The 18791-nt window shown below is 39.3% G+C and overlaps 1 protein-coding gene across 9 annotated transcripts in view; it reads right to left on the bottom strand.

The window, feature by feature from the left end:
* BIRC6 (baculoviral IAP repeat containing 6) overlaps positions 1 to 16058 on the bottom strand; it is a 170025-nt gene extending 153967 nt beyond the window's left edge. For all 9 annotated transcript variants that reach the window (XM_021548327.4, XM_085575516.1, XM_085575518.1 and 6 more), the window contains exons 1-2: positions 15661 to 16058; positions 323 to 504 (exon numbers count right to left, since the gene is read on the bottom strand). In XM_021548327.4, the coding sequence (XP_021404002.3) occupies positions 323 to 504; positions 15661 to 15898 (420 nt within the window). In that variant the 5' untranslated portion in view covers positions 15899 to 16058. The remainder of the gene's footprint in view (positions 1 to 322; positions 505 to 15660) is intronic.
* Between the last annotated feature and the right edge of the window lie 2733 nt (positions 16059 to 18791).

Below are 18791 nucleotides of genomic sequence, written 5' to 3'. Positions count from 1 at the left end.
CTATAACAACAACAAATAAGGGCCAGACTGACTCCTAGAAGTGCAGATAGATTCCATACACAAATACTGACACAGGTGAGGAAATGAGTCCTTATTTTGGTCACTAAAAAGTTCTTCTGAAATAATGTAGTCTTGAGCCATGCTCTTATTTGTTTGAGATACAGGAAACTGTGAAGAGCTATGGCCTTATGACAGCTAATAACTAAGAAACTTTTCCATTACATGATGTTAATATCACCCTAGAAACTCAAATGTCTGGTTTCAGTATTTCTGACACAGTTATTTACATAGCTTTTTTCGATCCCTTCCCTCCACATCTTACCTCTGTAACCGGCAATTCAAGCTGAACCACGTCATCTTGTTTTGAAACAGGCGTTTGCAGAGCTGTGTCTAACAGTAAGATGCCATTGAGATCTTTCCTACATCCTACTGCATAATCGTCCACAAAGATCACTTTATCCACAGCAGAAATATACTGACATTTCACCTGTCCACCTGGTTTAGCTATAAAGGAAAGATAAAATGCAAGATCTAATTAGAAAAATGCTTTTATAGAAAAGACCTCTAATACCTGTTTAGGAAAGTAATGCAACTCTTTGGCAAAATCTTTACTTCTTGAGATGATCAAAACCTAGCTAGCATCTTGGCAACCACAATTTTCACCACGCTTTTATAGTTCCTATGTTAAAAAACAAACAAAAAAATCTGCAAAATCTAAAAAAAAAAAAAATCTACAAAAAACCCCCAAACTACTAAAATCTATACATCCCAAGAAATACAACCGTTTTATTCCTACAGTGGAAGCAATCGATCTAAGTCCTCCTCCTATCAGGAGCCCTCAACTAGTGTTTTCAATCTTAATGCAGATGCCTGGTGTACTTGATACTTGCTGACAATCAATGATAAGAACAAAATTGTACAAACCAGCATGAACACTGAGACAAAATTGCTAAATTACCATTAAGGCTTACTAACAGCACTTCATCATGAAAAACAACACAAACTTCTCAAAACTCAGTACAGCATGTAACATGTACCAATGAGACACTACAAAAGCTCATTTCTGCTCAGTGCTGCACACGTGATGTTATTAACAGATTTGAGAAGTTTGGTGAAGGCAGAGGAAGACTGCCAGCAGATAAACAAGGAAAGACTGTGGCAACTGATCTTATCCCCTAAAATGTTTAATGTTACTCATCACTATTACATGTCTAAAGCTGGACAGACTGCAGAACTAAATGTAATCCATGTGAAATGCTACCTGCATAGAAGGGAAACTGCCTTCCACCACAAACAGAGTAAGCTGCCACTCCAGAAGCAGACTGTGTGTACGCTATAAATACATGGACACATTCTCCGGTGGCAGCTAAAAATGCAGCATCGTCAACACAGATGACTTCCTGTCGCACAGGAACAGAAGTTTCATCAAATTTTGCATTAATCGTGTCCTGTCCATGCTCTCCTCTTTCCTCAGACACTGGACATTGTTTTTATTATAAATAATTTAAAAATCCCCATTTTGGTAGCTAGCACACAGTAAAACATCCAGGTAAGGACAGCAACATAATTCTGTCATCTTCACATTTTGATAAGAGTTAAATGGAAATTAAGACTTCTGGAAATACAGGGCACATGAATCTGACCACATTACATTTGTGGTTATCCTCTCTTTGAAAATGCAAGGTAAAAGGTAAAGAACAGTTGTCAGCTGCCCTTCCCACCAAGATTTTGGAAACAATGACTCATACACACAAAACAAAGGACACATGCCTTTGCCTGTATTAAGTATACTGCAATTGTAACCATTGATACAGCAATCAGAAACACTTGAAGAGTCCAGAATCACTTGATAGTTGTGAAGTCTTTGGTCCTTGCTCAGCAAAAAAAAGTTCTCTGATTGGTAAACCAACTAATTTCAAACTGTGGTTTTGTCAATACACTGGAGTTCCTCACACAAGACTTTCTACACAGCTGCAGGCAAGGAAGTATATCATTCTACAGGAAAATAAGCTTTGTCAAAAAATCAAATACAAGTTTTAACATCTTTAAAAGTATACGTTTCAACAATGTACTGGAAACTATTTTGCAAATAAACTGAACAGTATCTGATGCAGTAAACTAGAAACCCTGGTGATCTTTGCAGACTATCCAGAGTGACCCAAGAGATGGATCACAACAGGACACTTTCTTTAACACATCACTTCTCTCCTCCTTCCCCCTCCCATGAAAAATGGGAAAAGCAGCTACCCTTTCTGGCAGCGCCAACACCATGAACACTTTCTTTTGCACTTTCCTTATTTCCTGTCAAGCATAGGTGTATGCTCATGCCCTGTGCCTAGGAGTTCAGCAGTCTGTAGGGGCCCCAGTGATTGCAGCTTTCCAGGCTAGGACATTCTTATTTTATCAATTCTGTAGTGATGTTAATGAAATCTCACATCTAAAGCAGCAAACCGCTAATAACCTCTGAGTAAATGGTCCAAATCTTTAGAAGCCAATGAAGATAACTAACAAGGCAGATAATATAGTATTTATGCTCCATTGCAAAACAAAGTTATAACTACAGAACAAAAAATACATTGTCTGTCAGCTGTGATTTTTTTTTTTTTTTTTTTGTGTACTGGCTAATATTCTAGTTGACTGTATTGACAGAAAGATTGGCGAAATTATCTCTAAAAAGTTATTTACAATTGCTGTTTTTTATTTTATTTGAAGAACATAAAAACAAAACAGTCTCCTTTAGCCTAAGTCGATGGAACCTCAAGGCAATGATTTGACCAATATTTAATATTTTTCCAAAACCCAGAGAAACACATTCTGTAACTGACTAATTTACACTCAATAGCCTCCGAGTTGCTGAGAAGCTTTTTTGCAAATACAAGTTTAATTTTAAAAGTTCACAAAACACATTTCAAGATAATTCTAATACTACTCACATACTATAACACAGTCTACATAAGGCTGATCATATGATTATAATAATAGATCTAGAATCAGGAAGCCAATGAATATAGAAGTCACTGCCACAGAAGTAGTAACCTAGCAGTTATGCCTAGAAAAGTTAAATCATCCCAAAGTATTGTCAGATGTGTTCTTTTAAACTCAGGATTAATATTTTACAATGTGCTAAAGGACTCTGCCAATACCCATTGAAAAACATACTGGTGCCCCTCTAACATTATGTCCTGCCTGTCCAGCCCAAGTTTACTGGCAATAAATAGTGATCTACATCTCCACAAACCACAGCTAAAAAGTTTCATGTAAAATCACTAAATTATTTAAGCTAGATCATAAAAACCCAACTGTTACTCTCATTTTAGCCCCCATTGCTTTAGCTATAATTTATTTTGGGTGGTAGGACAAAAAGCAGTCATTCTATGTTTCTAATGATTTCGCTTTTCAGTCTTGGCACAAGTGAATCATAGCTTCTCCCAATAACTCCAGCCTATCTGCCTAGGATTAAAAACAAAACAACTAACAAAAAAGTAATTAAATCTTTTGTCACTTCCTACAAGGAAACCTGGCAGGCTGCTAGCATGTTAGAAGTGCAAATCCAGTAGCATTATCACATTGTGGTATGTCATCTATGACAACAATTAGAACTAGCAACCTAAAAACTTAAACCCAAACAACCATCAGATTGCAGAAAGAAGAACCTGAGAAAAGGAATAAATCACCTCCACCTTCTTTGTTTCAAACAACAGAGACAGAGACCAGCAATTTCCTGTGATTGAAATCTGACCTACAAGAGTATGACAGAAAACAAACTTGTTTGGAGAATTCATAACAGTCTAAGCAGCATGTGGCGTGCCCCCTTGCCTACAGGCATTAAGATGAACCAAACCAATTAGAAAATTAGCCTTGCATTTCAAGAAGTAGAACAATGAAAAAGTTTGTCTCCATCTCTCTGCTAAAGATAGATTCAGCCTCAAAGCTATAGAGCTTAAGAGAAGTGGCTGTCACCTGCATATGCTTGGCCACCATCATGAAGAGATAAATTAATGCTGGCAGTAACACCTTTATCTTTTGTGATACTGGAAAAAGTTAATTCACCTAGAAAACTGCTAGCCAGGAATAGTACTAAAACATATCCAAGTCAGTAATTCTCTTGACAAGAAACTCCCAATATAGAGCAAAATAGCTTAAAAATAGTTTCTAAATTATAGTAAACTAACACTTACCTGCAGCTATAAAGTGAGAGTGGTAAACACATGCAACATAGCACTAATTCCATAATGCTAAAACCCAAGTCCAATCAAGTATCTAAAGGAACATTCATAACTTTATCTATCAATTCACCAGGTCTTTAAATTAAGAATTAAAGTAACATTTTTTTGAGAAACAGAAATCCCATCAGCCCAATAGAACAGAAACATTATGTGCAGCAATATGAGTTTTGCATTTGCCATTTAAATTAAAATATCCAAACAATATCTGAGTACTCATTTCAAAATACTTGCAAGCATGGAAAAAATAAATGAATGAAGTTTCTGGAGATCAAAAGCCCTATCTATTCTATTGTAAGATTTGAGCATCAAACTACTTAAACAGAATCCAAAACGCAAGAAAAGGCCAGGTTAGTGAACGGCAAAACTATCCTTTCCATCTGAGACAAAAAAACTTCCTGCTAGAACCTCACTCAGCTACTTCTCACACATTTTTCACATGTACGTGGGATTAAAAAATCCTTATGTATCAGTTATCCTCATTTGTTACAAAGCAAGTGCCTTTCTTTTTGCTACCACTTCATGTAATCATAAAGCCAACTGAAAGTTAGCAAGTGCAACACCTAATTACATACTAGCTAAGCAACACATCTGGCAAGGCAAGCATATAAGAACACTTGCAGTTTGAGGAAGTTCTGCAACTCAAATAAAAATAAGAAAATACTGTCCTAAAGTTCAACTTGCTGTCTCAACTTGCTATATTTGCAGGAATCTATTTTGAACTAATACTACAGAAAATCACAACTATGGATGAGCTGCAAAGGGTTCACACGAAAGAGGATAAAAAGCAAACCACTGGTCTAAAAATAAAGTTGTCTCCAAATTATTTCACATCAGTGGCTCCCAAATGAAACAAAGACATGATGGTTGTGAACAGTTGGGAACACCATAACAAGAAGATGCCAAATCAGGCCATGACTGCTCATAATTACTGAATTTAACAGTTAAGAGATTCTCCCTTGTTCCTCCTCTTCCTCATGTATGTCTCCTGTGGATACTTCAGCACCATAGTTTTATCTTCAGATCCAGGCCCAGCCCCTTATTTGCACTAAACATCACCTCACCAAAGCAGTCTGCTGTCATTACAAAGGCACTCCATGAACCCCTCTTTTCCCCAAATCAGAAATATTCTCAAACTTTAGGAAAGGACAGAAAGGTAACTGTTAGATGAACACAGGTTCAAGTTCCTATTTTAGACAAATTACTTCAATGGCTTAAACCAGGTATATACAAGCAGCATTTTCTTTTGGATTTCACTATATACACATACCTTCATCTGCCACATCAGCTGGAAGAGTTGTCCAAAATTATTTAATAAAAACACAATAGAGCTGAAGCATGAAAGAAAATTAAAAATGTTCTCCAAACAGCAAGAATGCTGAAGGCGAGAAACACCCAGATTCACAATACAAAGTGCCTCCAAACTCACTTATTTGCAAAAACTGAATTTAGTTAATAAAAAACAAGACGTGATCTAAAGTTTATCTTTCCTTTGGCAACAAGCACAACAGAGTTGCTTCAGTATCAGTTTCCTTATATGATAGCTGGTTTTAGTAATCCTTATTAATAGGAAGATGTTTTATCTGGGCCAAAGCGCTGGAACTGCCACATGAATATTAACTAGATGTGTCTGCTCAGGCAACTACTAAGAGAAGCTAACACTAACACTTAAAAGGTTTCAGAACATAAATAAAACCCCACTGAGATCAAGACAGCTCATATCTCACTTGCTTCACAGGCACAGAGTCCTCTCCCACTGTACAGACTCAAAATGAGAGTGAATCAGCAGGAGGATGTTCCTGAGGTCCTTTTGCCTGTGCTCTTTTTGTGGTTTCAGATCTGCGTGTATCTGACATGAGTGGCATCACTTGGATGTACAGAACACAACTACTCACACAGCTTTATGCCGTTATCCCAAGAACAAATTAAGAAATATTTCACAAGGTATTCTGGAATCCTTCCTGTAAGCCCAAGTAAACTGTGAGAATATAAGTCCCTGCAATTCTTCTGCAAACACCTCACTGAGGGCACATTCTTCTTCAAAATTTTTCTTGAAGTGAAAAATGAAAAAAATTCAGGAAAGTTTTCTTTCAAAGGGTGCAGACAGACAGATTACACAGCTTCCACCCACAACCAGACATGGGCAAGGAACACTTTGCAGCTCAGTAACAGGAAGTTCCCGTTCTTCAAGTGCTAGTCCCATCACAGCATTTCACAACAAAGAAATTTTGCCAGATGAAATTTTACTACCAATTCCTCTTTTGGTCCCTAAAGTGGAATCTGAGTTACCCATTATGTATCCTGCAGTCTCTGAAAAAGGAGAAAACATCTCCACATATGGCACTTTTTGAACTCCCAAGACTGTTTGGCAGGAAATGGTTTAGCTTCTCACCCTTCCAAGCTCCAATAATTTAAGGAGATTTGAAGACATCATGCTGGGAGAAACAGCAAGTTTTCAAAAGCAGATAGGTGGGTTATAAGGCAAGTGAAGACCTGGCTACATTGTCATGTGCAAAGTTGGTCCTTAAGGATACAATACCTAGCCAGTTATGAGTGGCATACAACAAAGCCTGATATATGGTTCACTACCTTCATCAATGGTTTGGATGGTGGGACACACTGCACCTTGATTTAGACTGTGGATGACACCAAGGGAGATGACTGAGGGCAACTGATGCATTAAATGACAGGGTTGCCTTTTACAAGGATGTCAGAGGAATGGCTTGACACAATTCTGATGTTCAATGAAGACAAATGCAAGGTCTTACACCCAGAATGGGATATAAGCCCATACATCAAGAGAAGCTGGGGACACTTGTCTGGGTGGCAACCCACCAGAAAGAATTTTGGGATCCTGATGGACAGGCTGAACAAGAGGCAGCATTGCATCTTCTCAGCAACAAACTGTTAACATAGAGGGGACCACAGGAAAAGATCAGTCTCCTCTAATCAGCAATAAGCCCACATCCAATATATCAGTTCCATCTTTGTTCCTCCATCTGAGATACCAGCACATATGTCACAGTCCCATGAAGGAGGTACTAAGAAGTTAGAGGACTGGAAAATACAACACATGGAGAAAGACCAAGATAATTGGGCTTGTTTAGTCTGTAGAAGAAGAGGTTTAGCAGAAAATCTAACAGCAGTCTTCCACTACTGCAGCAGTAGCTCAGAAGCTATATTAGTTACTACCTTTCTGTTTTGGACATTACTTTAAAAAAACTGTACTGACCAGAGACGCAGGCACAGTGTATCAGACGAAAATGATCATAACCCCGTATTTTGCCAAAGACAGTGGTCTAAACCAAATGGTTAGTGAAGAATTTAAGAAAGGTAATCTACACAATGGTTCTTTCCTGTAACACTCTCAGACCAAGCCAGTTTGTGCTTAGGGATCTTCTCACCCAAAATGGGTTTTGATTATTACAATGACCTTTGACAGGTTTTTCCTTTATCACTTTGTCCAACACTGTTGGAATTCCAAATATATTCCACAATGACCTGTAGCCAGGAGCTCCATATTTTACTATTTCTCAGTTACTGCTTTTGATGCGCTCAGCTCCTGTACTTGAATAATCAACTCCCAATCTTCATTTTTCACATGCTCTCAACTCACTCAATTCCCCATTCCAAATCATCCCCATCATTTTTTTCAGACTGAATACTGTTTCACGTATATAAACCATTTGTTTCACACATATATATACCATTCCACACCTTAATTTTCTAGTTCTGTCAAACTCCTTTTGAGACAGAAATATGGCACATATGCAGACATTGAAAAAGGACATATAATCAGATGAGTTCTTGACAATTTCTCTAGCATTTGCTTGTACAGTAACAACTGAGCATTTAGCTGGTATTTCATATTCCTAGCACAAGATCTCGTTCTGGCATTATGAGTTATTTCAGACCCCAGTACACCAGGTTACAACACTGCTAAATTCTTAGGAGTTTTTCAAATTTATTAAATGCATTCTCATATTATCCTAATAACTCCTACACAGGGAAGTTGAAGCAGAACAGACTAGATTCATGCACATTCAAGTTACATTTAAAAGTGAAACTATTCTTTAGGATGCCTTTTCAAACTCTTCACAGAAGCCCCCAAAATGAAAAGGCCTTGTACATTTTAAACACTTATTTGCAGCATAAGAATATTTGGACATGGTGATCAGGTAAGTTAAACCTGAGTTCTGTCATTAAAGAGGGAAATTCAGAAAAGCTACCTTAAGTTTGGCCTTGCTAGGCACCTTCTGTAGGTATTGGGAAGTTCTACAGATTCAGAATAAGGATTTTTCCTTTCCCATTATAACATGGGGAGGGAACCTGATATTATTTGTTTAAAAATGCTTATCTTGCAACTTCTGACTCACAAAAGCTATAGAAAAGTGATCTGGAAAAATCCATTACCAAAAAAAAGTTTACCAAACAATATTACATGTCATAATTTACCATCAGAACATAAATCTAGATCCTGCAGAAGACGGGTCAGCTAAGTCTACCCCACTATTTCTCCACATTAACCACACTGCCTTCTCATTCTCCAATTAAACACTATATTTCCAATCTTCAGTGCCATCTTCCCAGCTTCCTACGTCCCTAACCCTTTACCCACTGTCATTCAGGCACTCCACCATAGTTCTCAGTGCCACCCTTCACCCTCCCAGCTTTTCCTTATAATATGGGGATTTCCACAAATCTTTGTAGCCTGTTGCCCAGTAAACAAGTGTTTACCAAACTGTTCTCCTACAGTTGCCAAATGCAACATGAGATCCTGAGTGCTTCATGCTCAGTCAAATCAGGGAAGTGCAATGGATCAAAAAGCTTTCCCTCCCCAGACTGTACAGGAGACTGAAGAACTGCTGACAAACTGTATGCTATGCAAGCCTTCATTGACCAACACCTGTCATTGGATATGTTTTCATTAACACCACCAATTTTCAAGACAACTTAAGCAAATTACCTCTTAAGCTACAACATAAAAAGTTATCAACATTCACTGAATGGCCCTAGCAAATAGCTCAAGAAAATTTTAAACATAATAGCTTATACTGATGTGACAAATAAATCATTATCATAATTTCACACTTCTAAACTTATGTTATGCAAAATGTTTATTGACTATCATCCTTATCTGTGCAGTACACTTTCTCCAACATGCATAGGAATCTTCAAAATAAATGTTCTGCAGTGTTCCTGTCTGCTTTTTCACTAGCAGCATACACTGGGTCCTTCACAAATCTTGATACTCTTCCCAAAGACAAGGTAGCAAAGGACTTGCAAGGGATAGTATTAATCTGTATTTCACAAATGAAAGAACTCAGGCCAATAGCTGTTCTTTCTTGAAACTTCTACTCAGTAACAAGCACTCATCTGGTGACTGCAAGCAGTCAGTGCAATTAAGAAAGCATTAACTATTTAAAGGACAGCTTTCTAATAGCAGAAAGCAATACTGTGGCATCACTTAACCATCAGGAAAGTGAACTAACCCATGTGCACATCTTTCATTTACAATTTTTTTAAAAAATTGTAAACTGGAACAGACAACATGCAAAAAGCTATCTCACAAAATGAGCTGGGACAGCCTGATACACTCAAAAGTTGTCCACGAGTCCACATGATTCCAAGCCTCATCTCCATTTTCAAGACAGCCTAAGAAACATTTTTGAAATATGTCATACTTTTCAGGGAAGATTAAAGAAAGCTTGTAAAAGCAAGGATGGACAGCTTCGTTACCTGATTTGAAAGTAACTTGGAAAGAAAACCTGAAACCAAAAAATCAGACTTGATTGTTATTAAAAAAAGAATGAAGATGAATCTTCATGTAGAACAGATTCTTCTTACACTCTATCTTATCAAATTTTAGATGTTCTATTTCACTTAAGTTATGGATACCAGTGCAACAACAACCATAAAAACAGAGTTATAAATGATGTAACTAAAGACTCAGAAAGTGGTTCTACCAGGCCAGCTAACATTGTGGTGAGCTGCCAGAAAGGACCAACCATAGGACAACAGAGTATGTTAGATCCCAACCACTGACCACCAGGATGTTCAGAATGGTAAAAGATCAGGCTTTTAAAGATGACTAGACTGGGCAATGAGTAAAAGCCTTCTGCATGTTTTCATTACTTCAAGTCCAACAGAGATACACCTGCTTTCTTCCATAATGTTCTGGACTTGAACTATCCATTATCTGTCAGGATATATTTCTGCCAAGTTTCTTCTACATCTTACACAACACAGTACACAATATAACTGGGAGCTGAGCTGAAGGGTTTATCACATAGGCTTATTAAAAGCTGTCTTGACCAAAGTTGGACAATAATTAGCACTGAGGTGAAAGTCAGTTTCTTCCCTGAGAAACGCCTCAACTACCTGTGAGACAATTAGGGCAGGTAGTCAAAGTTCAAATCCCTGACACAAATCTCAGCACAGTGTTTCCTCTGCAGGTCACTAAGAAGCATTTCAGGATATGTCTTCTGCAGGAAGATGTTTTTCATAGTCCATATGCAGAGATCTAGGAAATTTCTGATTATCTGACATTAAAGCATTCTGCAGCCTTTAATAATACTGCACTACTGTTGCAGGTGGATTCAATCATGAGTTCATTGGTCCAGATATGAATGATATGTCAATAAAATGAAAAAATATGTGATCATGCCTTGCAAAATAACATATTTTGCTGCTTGTTCTGAATCCTTGCATGAAACATGGACACGCAAACATCCCTTTAAAGCTATGTGATAAGAAAAGATCTCTAATTTCACTCTATTTTAGCTTCTGCAGAAGACAACCCAGATGTGCTTCAACAGAGCCTGGAAATACCAATTAACCACATTTTGACAGCTTGGCAAAATGCTTGGTAAGTAAGTAGGGATATCTGACAAACTCTGATTAAGCTAGCAGACAAATGGAGCAGCAGTCTAGAGCCTTTGCTAGTATAAAACACTGAACTCAAATCTAACAGTTCTCCTATCCTGTTTTCTCAAATGGTTAAGGCACCTCATGAATGATCTTAAGATCACATAAATAAATGAAATTATCTCTTTAAGTCACATTTCACCCAGATTAGCAGTCACCAAGTATGCACAACTGCAAGGTGGACTGTAGCACATCACTAGATTTGACAACATTCCCTATATGATAAGAAAATTAGTGTTAAAACCAAGAGGTTTCATTATTATCATTATCTTTGTTTCATAATGGAACAAAAGAATACAAGAAACAAAAAGATGGAAGAAACTAACTCAGAATTTGAGGAATGAAGGAGAACTTGAGCAGTATTACCAGTGAGCTTCAAACAGGTTAAACTGTTGATGCCGTTTCCAAATAAATTGAGTGTAGAACTGGATGACAGAATATCCCAACAGTTTCTCCCTAAAGATTATCTTAAGTGTAAACTTCCTCTATGACTTCCAAGTTGCAAAAGAGAATCTTTTCCTTTTGTTTTGCCTTCTGCATCACATGGAAAAGAAGCAGAAAGAAACAGAGCTGGATACCTCTTCAGAATTTCCAAGGCACTATAATTTAGACAGTGAAAGAAAAACAAGACTTCCCAAAAGTGTACTCTTACAGGCAATAGTGCTGAACTTGCTGGCACAGGTGAGCTTCTTGGGCTGGGATCTATTTACTTCTAAATTCTTCTGATGGAGGAACAGCCCTTGAGGGCCTCTGATGATAAGGCAGAAGCTCTGTTTCCCCTGCAGGAACTGGTATATATGTACCATGAACAATCCTTTCCTGTACAGATTCAGAAGTCTATATTTTGATTCCTGTTAGGGCCTCTAGAGTAATTTAGAAGGCCTTAGCTACAAAACACCGTGCATTTTAGCAAACAAGGCTCTGAAGTTACTGCTACATCAAATTAATCTAGAAATACCTACTGGAACATTCAAGATGGCCACTGTCCATTGATGGTACATTTTAATTTCTTATTTTAATCCTGCCCAAGCTTCTCTGAGAGTTACAGTACTCTCCTAGTTCAGGCAGTTTTCTTACTTGATTTGTAAACAGAATGGACTGATGAAGCAAACATTTCTGTGAACACTAGAGACTAATCTGGAAGTTTGTTTAGATTCTTCAGGAAGTTTTTGTATTGCTGTTTTTGTTTGCTTCTTTTGATGGCAAGGAAAAGGCTCATTTTTAGTGCTGTATTTGAAGATTCGTCATTTATGCTTCTTTGGCTACCAGCGTTCAACTTGAAACTGAAACCACAGAAATATTTAAATGTCTAAGAGAAAATAAAGTACTTGATAGACTTGTGAGACAGATTCAAAACCAGTCTTGACTAACCACTACAAGCAAATAAACAGAAACACAGAATATCCAGAAATCACAAGAAGTTTCCTTGCACTTCTAGTCTGGTTCTCTGAAACGCACAGTGTGCATGCAACAGTCTTGACAGAATAAAAAGGATAATCTTGTGACCAGGTAAGACAGATCTTAATGTTAGTGGTACCTGATTTTCTCCCTACTTTTATGCACTACCACGCTCTGTTGCAAATGATCACCTGGTCCTCTTGAATAGGCCTACAGGACTCATACTGGAAACAGATTAAAGATGTTACACACTTTAGAGACAGAGCTGCTGAAAATTCAGCATGGTCTAACAATCCACACTGAATTCCTACAGACTGGGCTCAGAAGAACAATCCCTGGATCACCACATACATTAGACCAATGAAGTTCACGTGAGCAACTGATGCACACAGATCACATCCTGTCTGGACCCCATCTACAACTGCACTGTCTTCTTGCTGTGAATCTTTTGTCTTGCTCTTTTACACACCAAAGAGCAATCTGCATTTCTATTCTAATGAAGGCAGACTCCACTGATCTACCACATTCAGCATTCCACAGGTTCAATCTTTTCACAGAGAATGAGCTCAAAGCTTAATATATATTTCTGCAGTGAACTGTGACTGCAAATACAAAACATAGTGAGGCTTGGTGGTGTTTCTTTTCCTCCCCTATTCTGCCTTGACAGGAGAATCTTTTCCTTGCTCTGCTTTCTAGAAAGAGGCCTGCTACATTTTGTTTTTCTTTGGGTAACAAACAACAGCATTTCTGTCCAACATAAATCTTTTGGCAAGGCACAAGACCTGCAGCCTCAATTACCAAGGAGGACAAGCAGTCTCCCAGGAGAAGCAGTTTTAATTCCTAGAGACTCTATTTTTAGTTATAGTACCAGAAGTCCCTGAAGCAACAATATCCTTTGACCTGTCATTTACGGCAGGGGAGGGAGTACAGAGTTGGTCTACAGGTCTGAGTGTCCAGCTCCTGCTATCCTACATTAAAAGAGTTCACACTGTACAGTGCAGGCAGACATCAGAGAGCAGCTAAATTCCCTTGCCCTCCTCTTCCCAAAGACGGAAGTGAGACACAAAAAGAATGAATAGGATTGCCAATAGCCACAACAGACACCAACTGCTGAGAGGCAGCAGATTTCTGACAGGCATGCCAGTCTGATTCAATAAGAAAATTCATCTAAAGTTTCTTCAAACTAAAGGTTATAATTTTTTTTCCCAGTAATAAAATCATCAGCTATACTGCATAGATAAAATTTGGTTAGATTGCAAGCAATTCTGTTGCTTTATGTGAGGAGGAGTAGAACCCATCTCCTACAGCCATACTGTCACAGAGAAGACTGACACTAAAGGAAGTATACATGATTGAATGTACGTAACAGAAGCAAAGCAATATGTTATTTTCAAATAGTTACTATTTCAGGGAGAATTTCCATTAGCATTTTGAATACTGAGTCAAATCCTTTACAAGGATTCTATCACAGCAAAGTGTAGAATCACTTTGATTTACAGATCACTTCCTTTTCTGTATCTGAGAATTAAACATCTCCTATACAGACAGCCAAATACAAATTAAGTCCTCTATTTATGCCCTTTTCATCCACAACTTAAAAGCAATTTTAAAATTCCTGCAGTAGCCTGAAGAAAAGAAGCAAAGTTATTAATAAAAAAAGCTCTTTAGGAGACAGCATGGTAGAAGGGAATTATAGAAGCAGAGTGATTTGAATCCTGAACAATGCGGGAAACACCACACAAGAGCCTCATTCTCCATGCAAAATAATTCCACAAAACTTTTTTTTTTCATTTGCCCCAAATGCTTAACCTTACATACAACGTACCAACTTTGAGTTATGAAAGGAAATCAGCAATTTTTGTCCGTTCTCTTCAGTTTGACATTTGCAATACAGTTACTGGTTTTCAAGGTGAAAGTGTACATATTGCCTAGGCTGTGGCATTCCCATGCAGTTCTTGGCATTACTGTACCACGTTCAGGCAGCAAACAACCTTTCACCACCACCACTCAGGAAAGCAACATCTTATTAGCAACGCACAACTGTAAGGAGAACCTGAACATGGAGGCACACAACTGGTAAGAAGCCTATCTTTCTATTCCAAGGGCTGCACTCACAAGGAGACAAATAACCCTAATCACCACTCACTGCCAATATTCTGACAAGTGCCACAGTCTAAAAGCCATTAATGAACAAGGAACAAAAGTTGTCAATGGCATTTGGATCTTCTTCTACAGAGCTAGTTTATTAACAGTGCAAAAACACTAATGGTCAACAAATAAAGTTGCTTCATAGTTACAGAGATGCTGCAGTCTAGGCCTCTACAAAGCCCGTACACAATCATGACTCCTGAACATAATAGCAGGGATACGGTTTCTACCACCAGAGACAGTCAAGATAGTCAACAGCCTGAAGAACTATTCAAACACATGCAAAAACGTATCACCAAATAACTTCATGAAGGATTCTGATCTTAAATAGTTTTAAGCCATAGGGCAAATGACACTTTTAAGCAGTAAGCCTTCTTAAAAAAACAGAATACGGCTCAGTAAATAAATTATTACAGTACCACATATGAATAAGTACTAGAATTATGCCTGTCCTGCCTAACATGCTGCTTCGAATCTTTGGAAGTTCAACATAACATGATCTACGACAACACAAGCAAAATAAAAACATACAACCCTATACATTGCGGCCTTCTAACCCCATTTAACCTTTCAGTAACCATGCCAATATGCTTTACAGAAGTAAAACACCTGGATGCTGTCTACATGAGCATCTCTGCCCCAAAGAGTAGGAACACAGAACCAGAGGCTCTGGTTGGAAAAGACCTCTGAGATTCACTGAGTCCAGCCTATGACCAAACACCACCATGTCAACTAGACCACGGCACTGAGCACCACGTCCAGTCTCTCCTTAAACATCTCCAGGGCCGGCGACTCCGCCACCTCTCCGGGCAGGGAGGCCCTTCAGGCCAGAAAAGGAAAAGGGCTGACAATAAGCCGGGAGGATCCTCCGGCATCCAGAGCCCGAGCCGAGCGGGCCGCTCCTTCCCGAGGCTGCCCCGGCCCGCCAGGACAGCTGTTCGGCGCGGCCCCGCTCCCCGCTCACCGCCGAGTGCCGACGCCTGCAGCGTGGCCCCCGAGGTGCCGTCGATGACTTTGATGGCGCCGCGCGCCGTCACGGCCAGAATGGCGTTGAGCGCCGGGTGGTAGCACAGGCTGCAGAGCCCGTCGGCGTCGCAGCGCAGGCAGCCGTCCCGCAGCAGCAGCCACTCGCAGGAGCCCGGACCAGGACCGGGCCCGGGCCCCGCCGCCGCCGCCGAGGAGCAGGAGGCCGCCGCAGCCATCTTCGCGGCCGCCGCCGCCCTCAGGACTAGAGGCCCGCGGAGAGCCGCTCACTGACAGTCCCTGGAGCCGCCGCCGCCAGTCACCATCCGGGTCCGGGGAGAGGGGGAAAGGGAGAGCGCCCGCGTGAGCGGGAAGTGACACAGCCGCGCCGGATGCGGAACCGAGCGGCCGCGGGCCGGCGGGGGGCCGTTCCGCCAGGGGCGGGGCAGGGGCGGGGCTGCGCTGCGAGTGCGCACGCGCACCACCCATGGCCCACCCCGCGCTGGCTCCGGTCCCGGCCCGCGGCGCTGCCCTATGGTTATTGCTTCGGACAAAACGGGTCGTAAGCGAGCGAGCGCGTTCGCCGCCTCCACCTCGGGCAAAGCGGAGCGGGGATTTGTGTTTCACACCCCGGCTCCCACACCGGTTGTGTTTTTTGGCCCCGGTGTGGGTGGCCTCGGCTCTGGTACGGAGTGACAAAGCCTCCCCGGAAGGCACAGTGCCCTTGGAAAGGGGTCCCTGGCTCCCGGCCGGGAGCACGGAACCATCGCACCCACAAGAGCTTTCTGCTCTGAAGCAGTGCTTCAAAAATTACTTGAGTTTAATAAAACATTGTGTATTTCGTTGAGATTCTCCCTTTTCACCCACTAAAACACCATTTCAGTTTGTATAGCTCAGCCTACCTGTACAACGTTACATTACCTGCCATAGGCTTTATTTGAGCTAAGTGACATGTTAACGCAAAGCTTTTAGGCTATTGACGGTCTTAAAGCTAATTTTCAAATACAAAGTTTTCTACGGAATATTTTTATTAAAAGGACCCAAATTAGCACAGGCTGCTATAGCAGGGAAATTTTTAAAGAAATTCAGTGTGTGAAGAAAAAATAAGGAAACTAAACCAAACCCACAAGGGTATATGTACCACCCAGGCTAATCAAAATTGTCCCGAGAGCAAAATGAGCAGCTTTTAAGCTTGCTGTAGTACTTCAAGCAAAACATTAAACTAGTAAGGATAATGATAAAATTACAGCAGATCTCAAGCTGTATGTTGTCTCAACAATTGATTTAATGAACTTTTCAAGTAAGTATAATTTTGCTGATAAACAGCAGAGTATGTCTAATGGGTAGGAAAGGAAACAAGAACATACATGTCTAGTTGCTCTCTAGAGATCATTTAAAACGCATGTCTCACCAAGGTGTGATACCCATGTTACCACCCCAAATGAGGTGTTGAATCTTAGGCAATTTTTTTGCTAGATGGATGTGCTGTAAGTTTCCAGTTTTGACAGACTGAAGTAGCATGTTGATTATCACAAAAACTTATTTATAGCCTCAAAGCTATTGGTATATAGCATCAATATATTGGTGGCAGGCACAGGAACATGGATGTGTCTTAAATCATCAATATTAATTATTCAGTATTAAGTCAGTAAATATAAATGAGCTTCATACATTCTGTAAACAAGTTTAATTCAAAATTTTTATAAAATACATCTTGTATTTACACACACATCTCATCTAAAAATATGAGTTTGTTGAATGCAAAGTTATTACAAATTATCAGAATAAATTGAGAGCTGCTTGTATGTTTCTTGCACAATATATGCAAAAAGTAACCCTAAAGATACTAAAATTAAAAGGTGCAAATTTGCAATTGGGTACAAAATATGTACTATGTTAAGTGCATTATCTACATTGCATATTACATATGTGCCAAGTCTGTGGAAGGGAATAGTTAAAATTCCAACTATAAATTTCACAGAACATTACTGAAAAAGGAGGTATTTGGGGATTCAATAGAACATTCTTGCATCTTTTCAATATTCATAGTCAGTTCAGATGCACAGAATACCTCATGAACAACTATGAAAGAGGAACTAAGCTTAAATAAGCTGTCTGACAGCCTAGTAACCTAAATGTGTTCTTGCCCTTCACCTTTGTGGGGATTCACAGGGACTAGGTGCAGTCTTATAATAATAGCTGGATATTCCTGTTAAAAAAAGAAATATAAATAATGAAAAAGGAGGTAAAACCAGATTATCATGCAAGATTCCAAAGCTCATATGCTTTTTAAAAAATATACTGTAACTTCCTTTTTTTTTTTTGTTTGTTTTTTTTTTTAGAATGCTCTCAAAACACATGTAGGTAAGAAATTAGCTGCTGCTGATATAAACTGATTTAGTACAAGTTTGCATTAATCCCACCACAATTTATTCAGAAATCAAAAGTCAGGTGAAAAGTCAATCACTCTACCAATTTTTCTCTTTTTATATATTACAAGCTCAAGTATTACACTACAATTTATGTCCAGCACTAACTTCAAGTGGTTCTGTTTAAAACCAACACAAGAATCAGCTAGGAATGCAGACTGAGTAAGCTAAAGGTTTGTGGGAGAGCTGGAATTTAATTACGTATATTGCATCAGTAATGACTGGTAAAAATAAGTTACCAGCCTGGCTAGTAACACAGTCTAAAAAGCTGAAAAACCACAGTTCTGATATGGAAATATGTCCATCAGGGATTCAAGACAGCCCTTGCTATTACCTTGTCATGGCTGAGTTTTATTCGTAGCATTAGAAAAAAAGGATGGGGGAGGGGGTGGGGAGAATGGGAAATGCTTTTTTCTGTTGCCAGAAAAAAAAACCCAAACCTTCAGAGCTATTTGTTGATACTAAATCCTGAAGATTGCAAATGCCTACATTAGTACCACACAAAGTCAACTACAGTGGACTTCCCTCGTGAAGACATATTACCATAAGGACCATTATATAAGTAATCAACACAGTACACAGGAAATATTTAACATGTCATCACATTATTACATAATCCTTGGAGAGTCAAAATTAGCAAGACTCTAACTGTTACTAAGGCTGTAACTCTGCCTTGTTTAGTGGAGGGAGAATCTGGCCTTCC

Source organism: Lonchura striata, chromosome 3 (assembly GCF_050655825.1).
Source record: "Lonchura striata isolate lonStrDom1 chromosome 3, ASM5065582v1, whole genome shotgun sequence".
Lineage (NCBI taxonomy): Eukaryota > Metazoa > Chordata > Aves > Passeriformes > Estrildidae > Lonchura > Lonchura striata.
Note: the sequence above shows the minus strand (reverse complement) of the source record. Positions and strands in the feature narration are given on the sequence as shown.